Source organism: Ochotona princeps, chromosome 26 (genome assembly GCF_030435755.1).
Source record: "Ochotona princeps isolate mOchPri1 chromosome 26, mOchPri1.hap1, whole genome shotgun sequence".
Taxonomy (NCBI): Eukaryota; Metazoa; Chordata; class Mammalia; order Lagomorpha; family Ochotonidae; genus Ochotona; species Ochotona princeps.
In genome coordinates, this window is record NC_080857.1 from 9,135,085 (window position 1) to 9,153,525 (window position 18,441).

The following is an 18,441-nucleotide window of genomic DNA, read 5'->3' on the forward strand; positions in this document are numbered from 1 at the left end:
AGGGAGAGCTAAGGACCCGTGCGCAGGGAGATGAGAAAGCCAGCTGGCCTCTCCCAAGCCTGCAGCCGGCTAACGGCCAGCTGTTAAATGGGTAAACTCAGGCCTAGCAAAAGCAAAATCATGAGGCTGACCCAGAACTTGAACCCAACGAGCTTCATGCAAAGGCCATGGTTGAACCAGACTAAAACCAGGAACCAGGAACTCATCCTGGGTCTCCCGTGCGGGGGACAACTACCTGAACTGTCATCCATTGCCTTGCTAGATTTAGCCGCAAAAGATAGCCCAAATTCTTGGGCCCCGACACCCACATGGGAGACCCAGAAAAGCTCCAGGCTCCTGGCTTCAGACCAATCCAGTTTCAACCTTTGTGGTTGTCTGGAGAGTGAAGCAACAGACAGAAAGAATTTCTCTCGATATAATTTACAAGAAGCAGCAGCAGAAATGCTGAAATTTGAATAAGTCTACTGATATGTAGCCTGCTACAGGACAACACATGCCCTTAAAGTTGATTTTTCAGTGGGTGGCACATCTGTAGCTCCTGGGGAGGGTGGCAGGAGGGTACACACATGCATAGGCCTTTTACACTTTGTCATTCAATCTCTAGTTCTTGCGTCTGCCTTTGGTTTTTTCTTTTGATTACCAACACTTCAAAGGGAAAGAATCCCATGCCTTGCCTTCCAGACCTTTCTGCCCTGGCACTGCTTGCTCAAGAAGCAGCTCTTTAAGAAAGGACCCTGGGGCTCAGCACAGTAGCCTAGTGGCTAACATCCTGGGCTTGTACACACTGGGATCCCATATGGATGCCACTTCCCATCCAGCTCCCTAATTGTGGCCTGGGAAATCAGTTGAGGACAGCCCAAAGCCTTGGGACCCTGCACCTGTGTGGGGGAGCTGGAACAAACTCCTGGCTCCTGGCTTCAGATCAGCTCAGCCCCAGCCGTTGCCATCACTTGGGTAGTGAACCAGCAGACAAAAGGTCTTCCTGTCTCTCCTTCTCTCTGTATATCTGACTTTCTAATAAAAATAAATAAATCTTTTTTAAAAAAAAAAAAAGAATGGACCCTGGATCTCTCACTGAGGGTAAGATCATGGGATGGCTGGGTGTGGTAGTCCCTCCCCAAGTACCCAGCCGTTCCTGGCAACATCAGTGTTTCTGAATGGAAGCGTTGGGTGTGGTGGAGCTGGTTAAATAGGAAGACTGGGGGACTTAGCCTGCAGGTCACTGTTGTGCTTACTGTATGCGTCTGTCTGGCTTCACCAGGCCTGGGGAGGGTGTTGGAAGGATGCTGTGGGGATCTGCAGAGCTCCTGGGAAACTCTCCTCCGTTGGCGTGAGTGTTGATAGTTCACTCTTTTCTCCTTTTGGCTTTCTTTCATTATTTCTTCTTTGCACCTCTGACCCTCAGACCTTCTCCTGAGGTCCAGTAGGCTTTTGAAGAATCTAAAACTATTTCTCTTCATTTTCTGGCATAATAAGGAAAGAAAAAAAAAAACTCTTGTCTTCTTAACCTGGGCTGTTATCCCAGGTAGCCTCCTGGTCAACCATCACAAAACTGCCATGGGGTGGTTGGAGTCACCTGGGGAGGCGGGACTGTCCAGCCAGCCCAGCACAAGGGTTACCTGTAGCATTTGCATGAAGAAGGCTGTCTCTCTTTGCTTGGAAAAGAGAGCTTGTTTTTCTGGCTTCTCCCTGAGCCGAGACTCTCAGACCCCGCCCCCACTGGGCACCTGAACTCCCTGTGGGATACTGAGTCTGTCCCCCTGATTGCCCATGAGCCACAAGACCTAGGGTGCAGGGAGGGGGCAAAGCCCAGGAGTCAAACCTGTAGGCTTTCAGGTCATCATGCAACTAATATGTAAGATCTTTACCTATCAGTGTGGATCAATAACTGTTGTAGAAGTATCACCCCAGGAGTTGCCAGATAACTTAATTCACCTGTTTTCTCAGACCATACACTTATTAAAAATAAACTTTGATTCCATTGTGGAGTGTAAGTCACAGGCCTCCTGCAGGCAGAGGGAAGTTCCTCTGCCATTCTGTAGCGTGTCTTGCCGTGAGAGTCTTCTGAGCCAGCCCCACCTGTATCGAGAATGGCTGGTGGGCTGTCCACCACATCCGATAACTCCATCAGAATGTAAAGTATGAAAAATGCACTTTGTTAAACATGAAAAAAGATAATTTTTTCACATAATACCCAAAATCAGGTGCCTTGGAGCCATTGGTGGTAAATTTAATTTTGGGGTGTGTAATTTGTGCAAAACCTGACAAACGTGATCCCTGCCCCCTTTCTCCCATGGTTAGTCGCTGGGTTTCGCGGATGGCGAGGCGGTAATCTACAAGGGCAGGCGTTTTGATGTCGGCTTCAATGCACACTCCGTTTATTTGGACGGGACACAGGCGGCAGCCACTGTCACTTGGCATCACCGCACTGTTAGCGAATTTCGCCCCAGGGCAGCTGGAACCCTGTGCTGGGGTACATGTTCTTTTCAGCCTATTGAGTGGCCATTCTTGGGGGTTGTTTACCATTGCCATGGTAACTTCCATTTCCATAGCAGCAGAACCGCTGTTTCTCAGAGGAAAATGAACTTAGTTATAAAAGGATAATATTTTTCTCTGTCTCCATGTAACCTGCCATCTGTCAACTGGTGCATCATTTGGGATTCAGAAACCATTTAAGAATTAATAGCAATGAAGCAATGAGTATTTTTTTCTTTAATTTGGCCCTTGTGAAAAGCAGTAATGGATATGGAAGCAAACGCTGTGCCCTGAACATCAGAACTTTATAGTTTTTTCTTTGTATTTCAAGTGCTTGCTTCGGTTTTTTTTTTTTTTTTTTTTTTCCGCTGCCTTTGTCACTTGCACCACTGCAGTATACACACACAGCATCTCATAAAATACACTTGACATTCTGCTGACAAATGAAAATGACCAAAATGTCTTGTTTGTATCTCACAGAGTGCAGGAGTGTTCAGTGCTTTCTTGTAATGCTCAGAACCTTCCCCAGTCCATTAAAGATTCCTGCTGCTAAACTACTGTCACTGGGCCTCGTACTCCACCCCAGGTTGAAGGCTGTAGGGGCACACAGATCAGCAACTTAGGAACACACAGGGTAAATTATGAAATTAATAAAATGAGGCGAGACCAAGATCCTCTGTTGGAAAACTCAGTAACACAGTCCTTCAGTCCCATGCTGAAGGTTACTTTGCGGATAGCTCATCCAGTTCCTGGAATTTTTTCTTCTTCTTCTCTGTTGCATTCATAAACTGTAACAGGCAGGGGGAATCACACACAGCATACACACACATCCCCGTTGTAAATAATGTTATTTATTGATTGATTTTTCCAGATCCTGACATTGATGCCGCCAGTGCCATGATGCTTTTGAATACTCCCCCTGAGATACAAGCAGGTTGTGAGTAGATACGTCTGTAGCCTAAGCACCACAGTCTGTGAACTTAAGCTTCTCATTTATAGAACAGAGCATAGGAGGAACTAATACTCAAGTAGACCTTCCCTGGGAGGATCACCTTAAACACTCCGGAAGTACATGATTCCCTGTATCCACATGTTACCTGCCACCCATGCGTATGTATGAGTGGATGCAGAGGTGTTACTTCCACGATGAGAAAGCTCTGTTAGAATGGCAGGTGTGGGGAAAGAGAAGCAAAGCCAGGAGTGAGGGCCAGGGAGAGAGCCTCAGGAGTTTGTAGCAGAGGTGATAGGGGGCAGGAGGGAGAGGAGCAGGTCTCCTGTTTAGAAGTGGCCCTCCCTTCTGGGGATGGTATGAGAACCAAGCTGTTGTTTGAACGAGAGAGGCCTTGCGTGCTGGAGCTTCGCACAGCCTTGGTGGCTGTTCGCGTCATCCCCCTGCAGGATGCGATGGATGGAGGGCAGGTTTGCCAACCGGGGCTCTTGTCTCTGCCTTCTAGCAGCCATTGGACAGTTTCAGGTTTGAGACTTTTCCTTGGACTTTTCTGTTCAGCACCTGAGGTTTCCTCCTTCCCCTCTGCCGCCCCCAGCCCCATCTCTGGATCCAGTCTACTGTAATCTCAGAACGGTTTCCTTCCCAGGGGATTAAAAAAAACAGTGGCCTTCCGGTGTCTGTCCCTTACTGACCGTGCCACTGCTCATGTCCCACACCCAGCAGGGACTCTGTTGGAGAGACGCGCGGAAGGGCCGTCAGGTTCTGCCCAGCTCCCTGAAGGACTTTGATGACACGAAGCAGCAGACCCTGCTGGGAGCTGGCACCTGCCTGTTTAATGCATGTAGCTGGGCTTTCAGTTCCTGCTGGCCTGTGGTTCTCCGACGGCCACAGAGCTGCTTGGCCAGAGGGAACTCTGCGTGGCTAGAGAGCACGGTGTTCCCCAATAGGTGTCCTGGGGCACAGACATGAAGGACCCAGCCCTCCTTCACAGCCCTGTGTGTGTTCCAGATTTCCTGACACCTGTAGGAAATTGGACCCAATTCTTGCTTACTTGTTCTTTTTTTCTTTAAGTTCCAAGAGATATCGCTGAGCATCCTCAGAATAACTTGGTCCCTTGCCTGGCCCATCCATGGCCAGTTCCTAACATGCTCGACTCAAATTGGCAGCTATTGAAATGTTAGGCAGCCAGGGGCCCGTGTGGTGGCTAAGTCTCCTGTGGCACCAGCATCCAATACGGGCATCAATTTGAGTCCTGGTTGCTCTACTTCCAATCCAGCTACTGATTTCCTAGGAAAGCAGAGGAAGAAGGTCCATGTCCTTGGTTGGGCCCCTGCACCATGTGAGAGATCCAGAAAAAACTTGTGACTCTGGGATTTGGACTGTTGCAGCCACTTGGAGAGTGAACCAGTGGATGGACTAGCTCTCTGTCTCTCCTTCTGTCTTTGTAACTCTGCCTTTCCGATAAAAATACATAAGTCTTTGGAAAAAAAAAAAAAAGAAAGAATGGCTCAGCATGGTAGCCTAGCGGCTAAAGTCCTTGCCTTGCACATGCCGGGGTCCCACATGGGCACCATATCTAATCCCACAGGCCGCGCTTCCCATCCAGCTCCCTGCTTGTGGCCTGGGAAAGCAGTCGAGGACGGCCCAAAGCCTTGGGACCCTGCACCTGTGTAGGAGACCTGGAAGAGGCTCTGGAGTCCTGGCTTCGGATTGACTCAGCTCCAGCTGTTGCAGCCACTTGGAGAGTGATTTGGCGGACAGAAGATCTCCCTCTCTGCCTCTCCTCCTCTCTGTATATCTGACTTTCCAATAAAATAAAATAAATCCAAATAAAAAAAGAAATGCTAGGCAGCCCGCACCTCCAGCAAACACCACTGCTCAGCGAACATGCACTTGATTTAGATCTGTCATTGCAATTAACCTGTAAGGTGCCTGTTTTAAAAAACAGTTTATGCATTGTTTATTGGAAAGAGTTAGTGAGGGGAATCTAAGGGGTGGGTGGATGGGTGGGTTGAATCTTACATCCACTGACTCACTCCCCAAGTGGCCACAAACTCCAGGGCTGGACCAGGTCGAAGCCAGGAGCTTCATCCATATCTCCCATATGTGTGGCAGTGCTCAAGTTCTTGGCCATTTTCTGCTGTTTTCCCATACTCCATTAGCAGGGAGCTGGATCACAAGTGGGGCAGCTAGGACTTTAGCTTAAACTCACACAAGATCTGACCTTGCAAGTGGCCATAGAACTGTACCGAGGCAACAGCCTCCCAGCAAGCCACCCTCTAAGTGGTGCTTTAAGCTTCAGAGAAACTTAGAAGTTAAAACTTCCACTCCTGGGTGGCATTGCAGAAAAGGTATAGCCCAGAACTGCCATCAAGGTGCAGGCTAAAATGGTTCCTAAACCCAAGTGTATGATCCATGATCGTGAAAGTCACTGATTTCCTCAGAGCCAAGTAAGGTTCAGTCCACCCCCCTTAGCACCTGGCCGTGGTACACAGTGATCCTTAGTTTAACGTTTTTCCTGGTAAAATGGTTGCTGGGGTTAAGAAGGGAACCATAGGAAAGGAGTGCAGTGCATTGGCTGCTCTGTGCACTTGGCCCATGCTTGACCTACTCAAACATAGCCATGGGTGTCTGTCTCCCCAGCCAGTCCCTGTTGATAAACTCTTACATAGCTCCTGACAGGATTTGAGCCATTACATTGCTGCCTTTTTTTTTTTTTCTTAAGATTCATTTATTTGTGTCACAAAGGCAGCTTCACGGAGAGCAGAGTCAGAGAAAAAGATCTTCCATTTGCTGGTTCTCTTCCCAAATGGGTGCAGCTGCTGGAGTTGAGCAATTCTGAAGCCATGAGCCAGGAGCTTCTTCCCGGTCTCCCACACAGGTGCAGGGCCCCCAGGGCTTTGGGCCGACCTTTACTGCTTTCCCAGGCTGCAAATGGGAAGCTAGATGGAAAGTGGAGCAGCTGGGACATGAACCAGCACCCATATGGGATCCCAGTGCTTGCGAGGGGAAGGGTTAGTCAATTGAGCCATCTTGCCAGACACCAATACCTTGCCTTCTTAAGGAAAAAGCATTACAGACCCAGAGGTGGCCGGACTGTATTTGTAGAGCTATGTAGGACCATTAGCAACCCTGTGTGTACACTTCCTGGGCTGCTGTAGGCCCAGTTTGATGACCAAATGCCAACGTAGTCCCAGTCATCACAGGCTGGCCTGATGTCTTGGGACATCCTTTGTTGTCATCCTCTGTGGCCACTCCCCCTCAGAGGACAGCCATTGAGATCTGTTCATCTCTTCCTTCTCTCACTCAGCATCTGCAGAGCTACCCAGGTCCAGGACACTGGATGCAGGCCAGGGATTAAGGCAGAATACATCATACCAAAGCTGGCAAGGAGCAGGCACTGAGCACAGCAGTACAGATGCTGCTTGTGACAGTGCCACATCCTGCATCAGAATGCCTGAGTTGCTAGGCTGGCTCCTTCTGATTCAAGCTTCCTGCTAATGTGCACCCTGGAAGGCTGCAGGGGTTGCTTCAAATCCTTGGGTCTCTACCATCCATGCGTGAGATTTGGAATAAGTTCTCAGCCCCTGGCTGCAAGCTAACTAGGCCCCAGCTGGTGCAGGGGCATTTGAGAGTAAACCAGCAGATTGGAGATCTTGGGTGTACGTGTATATGTGTATTTCAAGTAGATGTTTTTGGTCACTGTAGGCCTCTTGAGAGTTCCACATGACCTCAGAGAAGCCCAGCATACCACACATTTCTAGGACTGGAGTTGTTGCAGTCAGTAGGCTACTAACCTCAGGCAACATTTGGTCCCTCTAGCGGTACACACAGTGCATATGACATTGGAACAGAGAAACATTCTGCAAAGAGCCAGCAAGTCTCCCCAGTCCACAGACTTTTGCTTCCAGAACAGTCGGCACAGGATAGGGCTATGCTCTTTCTCTGGGTCATCCACCCACCCAGGCCCTCCAAAAAAGAGTGGCCATGTAGTTCCTGTCCGCTTGTGGGATCCCTTAAGCACCTGACTTGCAGCGCCTGCGCCTGTGAGTCCTCTGGAAGCCCAGCAGAGGAATTGTTATGAAGTTGGGAGAAGCCAGATCTCCATCACTCATTTTCAGAGGCTTATGTAATCCCTCACTGGACTGGTCCCAGAAACAACTCTGCATAATAAACAAAACAACAATGTGGAAGGAGAGATTGGGGGATGTGTCCCACGGCCAGCCATCAGATACACCGGGCACAGCAGGAAAAAGGTGGCCAGGAAATGGACCGTGGGCACCTCAGCCAGCCCTCTTCCCCAGTCCGCTTCCAAGTAAGCAGGTGGAAAGGCTGCCTTCGGGAAAGGGAAGGATTGTCGGAATCACCTGCTGCTCAGCTTATGGCCTGGGACAGAGTTAGCCGGGGCACCCCTCGAAAGGCAGCCGTAGGAGCTCGGGCGACTTTAGAGGGGAGCTAAGCATGGAGAAGGAAGCTGGGGGATGACAGGGTGCTCAGGAAAGTCTGGCTTATGCCGTGGACTCTCTTTAAGGTTCCCAAGATGGCATTATCACATCTTCCACGAGCCAGTGAATGCTGGCTTCATTTGGCCCTGGCTTTATGTGTGAGTGTTGCTTCTTTTGCTAGTTAAAAACCAGAAAGTTTGGAGTCTTTCATTTCAGAGAACAAGATTGGCATCTATGCCAGCAACCCGAACCTCACACCCATGCTTTCTCTCTTGCAAAAGATGCTTAGTTTGCTGGTGGAACAGAAAAGGCAGATGCTGGAGGCCTGTGCCTCTTCCATTTGAGCGCCACAGATCCACATGTCCAGTTTCATCTTACGGTCTGTGACCCAGGTAGAACCTGGCTGTGTTTAGTGCCTTGGCTAGGTGGATAGGTTGTGAAGCTGTCGGTCTTTGAGCGTTTGAATATGCTTGGAAGGAAAAACCATGTAAGATAAAAGGGAGGGTAACTTCAGGTGCACTGATGTGGATGGAGCTGCGGAATGAACTCCAGTCCCTGCCGAGCCCTGTAACCTCAAGCTGTGTGCCGTGGGTCCGCCCAGCCTTTCTCTGGAAGAGTCACTTCTGGCCAGCTGTGCTGTGTTTTCCAGAAAGCACATTTCTGACTGACACTAGCGGATGGGGACAGAAAGGAAGGAAGATGGCTTTTGGCAGCCAGTGAGCAAGCAGAAACACATCTGCCATCTCCCTGCCCATCACACAGCCAGTGGCGAGGGTGGAGGAGTGCCGGTGTGGGCAGCACAGCCTTGGTTGTGGCTCCTTGGAGAAGAAGCTGCAGGTGTGGGCCGGGGTGATGAACCAGTTGATGGGCCAGAAGTCTTGCAAGGGTCAGGAAGCAGCTTGGGGCAGGTGTGTTCATGCTGGAGGATAGCTTTGTCTGTGCGATTCCCTGTGAAGTACAAACAGTTCATTAATCAAGAGGATGCTCTACTGGGTCAATGCGGTTAGGGATAACTACTAAAAACATAATAGACTGAGAGAATTTTCCTGTGTCCTGACCCCACTCAGCCCTGTGCCTTGTGGATAATTATGAAAGAGAGTACTAGAGGGATGGCATGGAATGGTGGAGTGAGGAAGAAGAGGATGACAATGACAACAATGGTGATATTATATAACGGGCCACCTGCTGACCTAAGAGATTTATGTAGTTTATTTAATCTTTGCAACAACCATGTAAGATCTGATTATGCATGCTTTACCAGTGAGCAGACTGAGGCAGAGAAAGGTTAAGGCACTTGCCCAAGGCCACAGAGCTAGTGAGAAGTGGAGACAAGAGAAAGATCTTCCATTTGCTGGTTCTTCCCCCACCCCCACCCCATAAATGGCTGCCACATCCATGGCTAGATCTAACCAAAAATAGGAACCAGAAGCTCCTTCCAGATCTGAGGGATGGCAGGGCCCGGCACTTGGACCATCCTGCACTGCCTCCCCAGGTGCGTTAGCAGGGAGCTGGTTCTTGAACCAGTGCCCATCTGGGGTGCCAGTACCATAGCCGGCAGCCTTACTCTCTGCAGTGCAGTGCTGGCCCACATAACAGCTTTCCTAAGAAATACTCTCCATAGGCACTGTGGGCTTTCCAAGTGTAATCACCAAAGCGGTTTCGTTTGGGAATGTATTATTTTCAGAGACTTTCCAGTAGTCTTTATTTGAAAAGGCAATCTGCCCACTCTGCTACTGCATGGCACTCTATGGGGGCAGCCTTGGGGGCAGCCTTGGGCACAGCCAGGGCTTTGGGACATGCCAGAAGGACTCTTAGAAGGAGACTGTCTGCAGGGGCAAGTGCAAATTCAGGGTCTTACCCAGAGCCCCTCAGGAGAAGCTAAGATGACTGCATGCTCTTGCAGCAGACACACAGAAGAGGTTGGTGGACACACCAGAAGTGGGGCCTTGACTGTTTGGGAGGTCAGACAGGCCAAGCAGGGGAGCTTCCTGCCCTTCCCCTTGATGTAGGTCTACAGATAAAATCAGAACCGCGGCAGGATGCGCCGGCCATGATTGCTGCAGAAACGTAGGCGTCGGGCTGCTCCAGGGTGTGTTCAGGATTTGGGGGCAAGGAGGCAGGGACTCCCGGGAGCTTCGCTGAGCTCCGTGGGACACCACATGGACACAGCCCTTCCCTGCCCTTGCCCTGCCTTTCCCAGGAAGCCAAGGCCAAGGTGAGGAGGGATCACATTTTGCGCATGTAGTGCCGAAGCATGAGGAGATTGCTTTTGTTCAGTCACTTACTATCCTGCCATGTGTATCAGCAGTGTTGTTAGGATATGGTGGAAATGGTTATAGTCAATGAATGCAGGGAAAGAATTTCTGAGGTTATCTTTTTAGAATTTGCACCACTCCCAGCACCCTTTGACTGTTTTTAACCTAGACATCAGTAACTTGGTTGTAAGCTGTTGCTCTGACTTGGCCAACCAAGGTGTCTTTCTTTCCACCCTGCTCCCTTCACTATGGGCTTCTGTCTTCCTGCGTGAGTAAGTGTATGTGTGATGTGTGTGTGTGTCTCTTGGGGGTTTTCGTTTTTGTTTTTGTTTTTTTGTTTTTTGTTTTCTGGTGCGTCCAGAATTTCTAACGCAGAGCAGGGATCTTTACAATGGAATCCACGTGTGGTGTCTTGTCTCCCCTTTTGCTTTTTCAGTTCCTCCAGGAGTGATACAGAATGGAGCGCGGGTTCTGAGCCGAGGGCTGTTTCCTGGCGTCCGGCCACTGCCAATCACTCCCATCGGGATGACAGCTGCCATGAGGTAAGACAGCAGCTCACCAGGCCTCGTTCTGTCCCACTAGGGGAGCCCTTTGCGGGACAGAGAGGGCCAGTCTTTCACTGGTGACAGTAATCACCCACCTGCTTAGAACCCCCAGTCCAAATACCACCTCTTCCTTCTCAAGCCATCAAAGTGTCCTGGTTTCTTTGCAAATGAAGGGATGGGGCCACATTAAATGAAGTGTCTTTATTCTACGAAGGCAGGGGAAGGTTGATAGAAGGACCTCATCACTGGATTGTTAATTAGAACCTAGGCCAACAGGTCCAGCTCCAGTCCTAGCCCTGTCACTCTGGCATCGTGTGACTGCGGTGCTGAGTGGCCTCTTTGGAGCTTAGTTCCCTCCTCTCCTCTGCCTCCGAGGAGTGGTTGCAGGAATCACGAGGTGAAGGGCCTTTGGTAAGCGCTCTATAAATAGCAGGTGGCATCATTCACCAGCTCTGCAGAATCAGGTCAGTGCCAAACCACAGGAACCTTCCTGGGGGAAATTTCTTTCCTCCGTTCTCCCACTGCCACTGCCACTGCCAGCCCCAGATTAAGGTCAGCCCTAATCTGCTTAAATATTGCCTTTCCCTCATCACCCTGCTCCCTCTCCCTTTCCGCATCTCCCCCTCTCCCCAGCCTGCACAGTGATGAGGCTTGCTCTGTAAAGCACCTGCTGGGATTCCCATCACGCTGATCTGCGGTGTCTTGCCCTCCCACCACCCATCTCTGCCATAGTTTCTTCCCCTGGAGCTAAGTTTGCTCCATAGATACGCCTAGTATTGGCCCATTTTGTCCACACTGTTCCCTCTGTGTCGACCTTCCCTTGCCCCTGTTTGCAGGGCAGCACGCCCATCTAAGCTCATCGCAAGTATGATGCCTTCAGGCACTTGGCCTCTGAGCCAACTCCAGAAACACATGTTCCTTTCCTTTGAGCCCCTCAGCCTCTTGCAGCTGTGGGGCCCTTTGATGAGTGACCCTGGCTGGCATTGTCTCCTCAGTGTGTGTATCCTATTGTGGTTGGTTTGCTTCTTGAAGTCCAGAGCCACCTCTCAGATGGCTGACGTCTCATCACTTATGGCACAGTGCTGGGGCTTCACCCCAAAAAGACCTGTCTCACCAAGTTATTGGCTTGCTGCTGTCTTTAGCATGCAAGTCTACACCAAAGGGTCATTTTTTTTAAAGATCTTCCGTCCACTGATTCACTCTCCAAGTGAGTGCAACGGCCGGTGCTGTGCCAGTCCAAAGCCGGGAACCAGGAACCTCTTCCGGGTCTCCCACATGGGTGCAGGGTCCCAAGGCTTTGGGCCATCCTCGACTGCCCTCCCAGACCACAGGCAGGGAGCTGGATGGGAAGTGGAGCTGCTGGGACCAGAACCAGTGCCCATATGGGATCCCGGCATGTTCAAGGCGAGGACTTTGGCCGCTAGGCCACGCCGCCGGGCCCTCGAAGGGCTATTTTGCTCTCATGACATGGAAACAAAGGAAACCAAAGTCCTAGAAAGTCTGATGAACTGTGCCTGGGGGAGAAGTATGGTCAAACTTCCCTGTGTAACTCCTAGGACTGGGATTGTTGCAGAAAATCAGTTGATTTTGGCCAGAATAGATGTTGTTTCATCTTCAGGGCAGACCCTGATGCCTGGGATCTGATGAGGAGGGACTTTGATAGAAATTAGGATGGTCAATGAATTGTTAAATTCAGTATCATTTGCACTCACCCGGGGTACTTTGCAAAAATACCCGGGAAAGGTCTTTGTTGTTGTCTACACTTTCCTAAGATCAGTAATTCTTGGAGTTCATGAGTAACTTCTTCCATGAAACCAAAATACCCACGCCCTTGCCTTGCCTTGCCTTGCCTTGCCTTGCCTTGCCTTGCCTTGCCTTGCCTTGCCTTGCCTTGCCTCGCCTCGTGAAAGAAATGCTTTCTGTTTTCCATGGGCTTCCTAACCTCTTTGCTGTGTCACTCTCTAACCAGTATTTTTGGTTGACAAGACTTCTAGACTGTAGACTATTTTCACTTGCCACAAGCAGTCTATTTCCATGGCAGATTCGAAATATAGTCCTGCAGGTCTTCACCATCTTGACCACTCTCTGGGTGCCTTCCAACCATTCCTTCTAGAAGAACATGGAATAGCCAGACATATACCAGCTTGGCCTTTGACAGGCTCTGCCTCCCAACAAATCACTAACTTCTGGCCTACATTATCACGGATTTTGCTGATGAGGACCCTCTAGAGGGATTATTTTAGGCACTGATTTTTTCCCCCTGGTTATGTTCTGGTTAGAGAATAGGGCACCACAGTGAAGTAATGGATCTTATTTCTGTTTGAAGTATTGCTGTTGATCTGATCTAGTGGGGCACCTTCGTTGGACACCTGCAAAGTAAAAGGCCACAAAACTGTTTCTCGGACTAGATTTGTGATTCAGGCAGTTGCACTCAGGCACCAGAAGCTGCAGCAGGTAGGGAGCCTGCATCCATATTGGAGTGCCTGGCTTGTGAGGCACACCTTTGCTTTTATACTTCTAGCTTCCTGGGGGAGGTAGCGATGCTAGCCCAAATAGTTGAGCTCCTGCTGGTGTTTTAGGCAGACCCAGACTGAGTTCCTAGCTCCTGCCTTTGGCCTGTTTCAGCCCCAGCATTACAGACATTTGGGGAGTGAGCTAGTAGATAGAAGCTCTCTCTGCCTTTCAAATATAAATAGATAAATAAGTAAATAAATAAAATTCTGGAAGAAACCACAGCAGGCATTTGCACAAAGAGAAATATAAAGAACTATTAAACAGATAGGAACTTACTAAGCAGCACCCAAAAGGGAAAGGATGCTGGGTATCAGAGGGGGTATCTGCCACTTAGAGAGCTAAAGGACCAAGGGAGAGGTCTCCAGAGGGTTGGTCTGGGATCCTGCCCGCAGAGGAGACATCTGCTCATGTCTATAGACGATGTGGTTCTGCGAGTGTTGGCAAAGCTGTCGCCTGGACTCAGCGGCTGCTACACGTGTACATTACGGAAGCAAAGGTACGTGGCTGGGGCATCCCGGGCAGAAGATCCAGTTTGCCTCCTCCACCGTCTCTGTCTCTGTGGTGCTCCCTATTGGTAGAGCAAATGTGGCTCAGACCATCCAGCCCTGACCTTGGCCCATGAAACAGTACAGAAGGGTGGATTTGAGGCTGGATGACAGAGGTTTACAGCAACAACAAAACCTGTCTGTCCATTGCAAAAGCACATGTAGTCATGGTCAAAGAGTGATTTTCCTGACCACGATGGGAATTTGCAACCAAATCACTTTTTGCAAAGTGTGTGCAGCTACGGTTGACAGAAAGCCATTGGCGTGAGCGGGGATCATCAGCGAAGAAAACCAGTCAGCACTCGCAGTAAATTTTCCAAACCAAAATCTTGCCCTTGTAGCTTCTGTTCCAAGAGACCCTAAGGGAGAAAAGCAGCAAGCTGTTAGCTACACTTGCTTCTAAGAGTATCTGCCGAGGTGCTCTCACAAAGTGACATCAGCACAGCGGTGTGGGCGCATGCAGAGTCAGCATCTACGGAAGACCCAGGGAAATGATGGAGAAAATCCAGCCTGTGCTGCTCTTCTCAGAACCGTTTCCGTTCTTCAGAAATTCTGATTTAGCTGGGGGTCCGTTGGACCTACACTTAACCCGGGGCAAGAGGAAAGAGGAGCCTGGAGCCACACTTATATCCACTGCCATACAATGTGATGGTGCCCATGCACTCCCGTGGGTGCGCCAGTATCTGCAGGGGTTTCTGCCACTGTCTGCTGGGCAAAGGACAGCAAAGGACTCATTGACACCCACAAAAGGCCATTTTCCTCCTCTCCTTTGTGTGACAGGTTTGCTGTGTGATTCCAAGTGACTTTTCCTTAAGTGAAAATATTTGTCTTTCGGGGATATTTTCTCTCCTCCTACCTAGTGGCAAAGGCCATGTTTGTTTGTCTTAACGCTGCAACTGTTATTGACCCAGATGAAGTGTTCCTTTTATTAGCTGATCATTACACAGCTCTATTTGCTGGGTTCCTTTGCATGTAACTGATGTGAGATCTTCTGAAGAGTATCTGTCAATAGTATAATTGACTTTACCATGTTGACTTTTTAACTCAATAATCTCAGTGACTGGCCCATCCTTAAGGCATTGGAAACCCGCTTGCTTTTAAATGGGCCTGGGCATAGAGTCTCCAGGCTCTGTCAGCCTCAGAATAGTTGCTCCTGGGTATTAAAGCTTGATGCCTGTGTTTTGTGCTACTTTTCCCACATGAAATTCCCTATGGGATCTCAGGAAGTGGAGTACGTACTTAAAGCCCAGTGGAATTTCTGGCCTGCTTAGGAAACAGGAGACCCATGTCTTTGGAGCCTGTAGCCTTCTGGGTTGCCTCCCAACTTCCATCCATAGTCGCTTGCCCAGATCTAGACCACCTACAGCTTAAACGTTAAGCCCCCTTTTTTATCTCCTGCCCCATGTGGTCTTTTAGGTGGCAAAGAAGGGATTGGGAGAGAGTGGGTGGAAGGTGAATCCATTCTATAGCAACACAACCTGAAAACACAGCACAAGCTGAAACTCAGGAACAAAGTTTGCTGTCCACGGGGTTCTCATGGGAAAAACCTGTGCTGCTCATGGACAATTAAGATTTATCCACAGCAGGCCCGGCGGCGTGGCCTAGCAGCTAAAGTCCTCGCCTTGAATGCGCCGGGATCCCATATGGGCGCCGGTTCTAATCCCATAAGCTCCACTTCCCATCCAGCTCCCTGCTTGTGGCCTGGGAAAGCGGTTGAGTACGACCCAAAGCCTTGGGACCCTGTACCCGCGTGGGAGACCCGGAAGAGGTTCCTGGTTCCCGGCTTCGGATCGGCGCGCACCGGCCCGTTGCGGCTCACTTGGGGAGTGAATCATCGGATGGAAGATCTTCCTCTCTGTCTCTCCTCTTCTCTGTATATCTGACTTTGTAATAAAAATAAATCTTTAAAAAAAAATTTATCCAGGTGTTGGGCAGATGAGTAACGTGGAGAGAGATGGGTAGGTGGCACGGTGGTCAAACTGGCAGCTTGAAACACCCACATCTCAGATTGCAGTGTCTGGGTTCACACCCCAGCTACTCTCTTTTCCACCCAGCACCTGCTGATGCTTCCTGGGAAGCAGCAGGTGATGGCTTGAGGGTTGATTATACCTCCATTTTCCAAAGCAGACATGTAAAGCACTGGCAACTTCTTGTGATTACAGGAATGCTGCCCTGGGGACTCTCCTGTGTCTCCAGACATACCAGAGTGAGTGTGTTGGCTTGTAGGCTGTGTTTCCTGGGCTGCCTTCCAAGGCAATGCCAAGTTGTTTTCCAGGCCACTCCCATCGGAGGATGCAATAGTGCCTGCCCCTGTCTCTGTCCACTCTTGTGGAGCTGTTGCATCTGATACCCCAGCCGTTCCCGGCATTGGAGACCGGGATCTCATGGGCTTTCACTGAGCCTGCTGCACAAGTCTTCAGATATGAGATTGGCTGTCTGAATTGCTTTTTTATGAATATCTCATCAACATTTTACTACCTTTCTGTTGGATTCTTTTCATTCTCTGTGGAGAGCGTTCTGTATTTTGAGTGCTAATCCTTTCTGGACTGAAGTTTGTGGATGACCTTTTTATTTAGTAGTGTGCTTTGATAAACTGGAGATACTAGTCTCATTAATCATATTTATCGATTTTTTTAATAAAATCTGGTATCTTAAAAGTATCTCTTGGGCCCAGCATGGTAGCCTACTAACTAAAATCCTCGCCTTGGATGCTCCAGGATCCCGTATGAGGACTGGTTCATATCCCAGCTGTTCCCCCTGCCTTCCAGCTCCCTGATGTGCTTGGGAAGACAGAAGAGGATGGCCCAAAGCCTTGGAACCCTGTGCCTATGTGGAAGACCTAGAGGAAGCTCCTGGCTCCTTAATTTGGATCAGCTCAGCTCCGACTGTTGTGGCCATTTGGGGAGTGAATCAGCAGGTTGAAGATCTTGCATCCACTGGTTCACTCCCCAAGTAACTGCAATGGCTGGAGCTGAGCTGATCCAAAGCCAGGAGCCAGGGACTTTTTTCTGCTGTCCCATACGGGTGTAGGGTCCGAAGGGCTTGGGCCATCCTCTACTGTTTTCCCAGCACATGAACCAGTGCCCTTATGGGATGCCATCACATGCAAGGCAATGACTTTAGCCACTAAGCTACCACACCAGGCCTGATAAGTCTTAAGACTTATAGCACAAAATCTCTCTCTTCGTTATTCTTCAATTATCTTTACCATTCTTGGCCCCTTGTGCTTAGAATCAGCTTGATGGATTGAAGAAAAGGAGCAGGGACACAAAGAAAAATGAAACACTCTTTTTTTTTTTTCTAAGACTTATTTATTCAATTGGAAAGGCAGATGTACAGAGAGGAAGATCTTCCATCCGATGATTCACTCCCCAAGTGGCCGCAGTGGCTGGTGCTGCGCCGATCCAAAGCCAGGAGCCAGGAACTTCTTTCAGGGTCTCCCACACGGGTGCAGGGTCCCAAGGTTTTCGACCATTCTCGACTGCTTTCCCAGGCCACAAACAGGGAGCTGGATGGGAAGTGGAGCTGCTGGGATTAGAACTGGAGCGTATATGGGATCCCTGGCGCATTCAAAGCGAGGACCTTAACCATTACGCTATCGCGCTGGGCCCTGAAACACTTTTATAGTGGCTTTAGCCTGTTAGATCAGCTTATAAAGGGTGAATACTCCCGCCAGAACCTGTTGTGAACTGTTATGTATGTGTTAAGGCCTAGTGTCTCCTGTTACAGCTTTATGATTTTTTTTTTCATAAAGGTATCTGCAGTTAGAGTTATTCTCTGTAGTCTGGCTTCTCTTTTCCTGCTGTTGTAAATCGTGTGCATGTGTGTGGTAGATGGTATAATATGTATGGTGTAATGTAATAAAATTTACATTACCCTCATAAAATGAATTGAGGAGTGTTTGCCCTTAGATTCTCTGAAAAGCATTTTAGAAGACTAAAGTTTCTATTGTCTAGTGTTTGACGGAACTTATTTGCAAGACACAGGTGGGGCTGGCGTTTTCTCTGTGGGAGTCTTTAGTGGAACTGTTTGTGATAGTTACAAGATACTTGGGTTTGTCAAATTTCCTTTTGGATTCATTTTGTTAAGTCTAGGATTTTGTCCATTTCCCCTGAGTTTTCAAATATATTGGGATAAAGCTATTCATAATGTATCTTGTTGTCTTTATTTTCTTCCTTTATTTTGTTTGTATCATTGGTTTTTTGGATTGATATTGCTATAGATTCCCCTCCCCCAAAGTACAAACTGGCTTTATTAGCTCTTCATTGCATTTTATGATTATTATAAATTACTTTCTGCATTTAGATTTATGCTACTTTTCTTGGTCTAGATTAAATACTTTTTATCTTTTTACCCATTTTTTTCTCCATAAAAGTCTGAAGTTGTGATTGCCTTCAAATTACCACTGAAGACGTGATTCAGTCTTTTCTCATTAAGTAAGAATTTTCTGATTTCCACTTTAAATCTTCTTTGACCCGTGGATATTTCTAGAAGTATGTCTTTGAATTTCCAAATCAGACAGGAGGTGATTGTTTCTTATTCTTTGTTTTAAGTTTACCCTTTCCCCACCATGAACTGGAGGACCCCTTCGTCGGAAAATTTGTCTCACCAGTGCTACCTCTCTCGTCTGTGTCGAGGCTTGCTGTTTGGTGGAATATGAATCTTGTTACAAATACATTCATATGTGCTTCCAAAGCAAATGCCTTTTTCCTC

The 18,441-nt window shown here is 48.8% G+C and overlaps 1 protein-coding gene across 7 annotated transcripts in view; it reads left to right on the forward strand.

Moving 5' to 3' along the window:
* FOXN3 (forkhead box N3) overlaps positions 1–18,441 on the forward strand; it is a 341,535-nt gene that overhangs the window by 315,744 nt on the left and 7,350 nt on the right. For 5 of the 7 annotated variants that reach the window (XM_058655362.1, XM_058655364.1, XM_058655365.1 and 2 more), the window contains 2 exons: positions 3,347–3,412; positions 10,561–10,666. In XM_058655362.1, the coding sequence (XP_058511345.1) occupies positions 3,347–3,412; positions 10,561–10,666 (172 nt within the window). The remainder of the gene's footprint in view (positions 1–3,346; positions 3,413–10,560; positions 10,667–18,441) is intronic. The other 2 variants (XM_058655368.1, XM_058655369.1) reach the window with 2 other exon arrangements.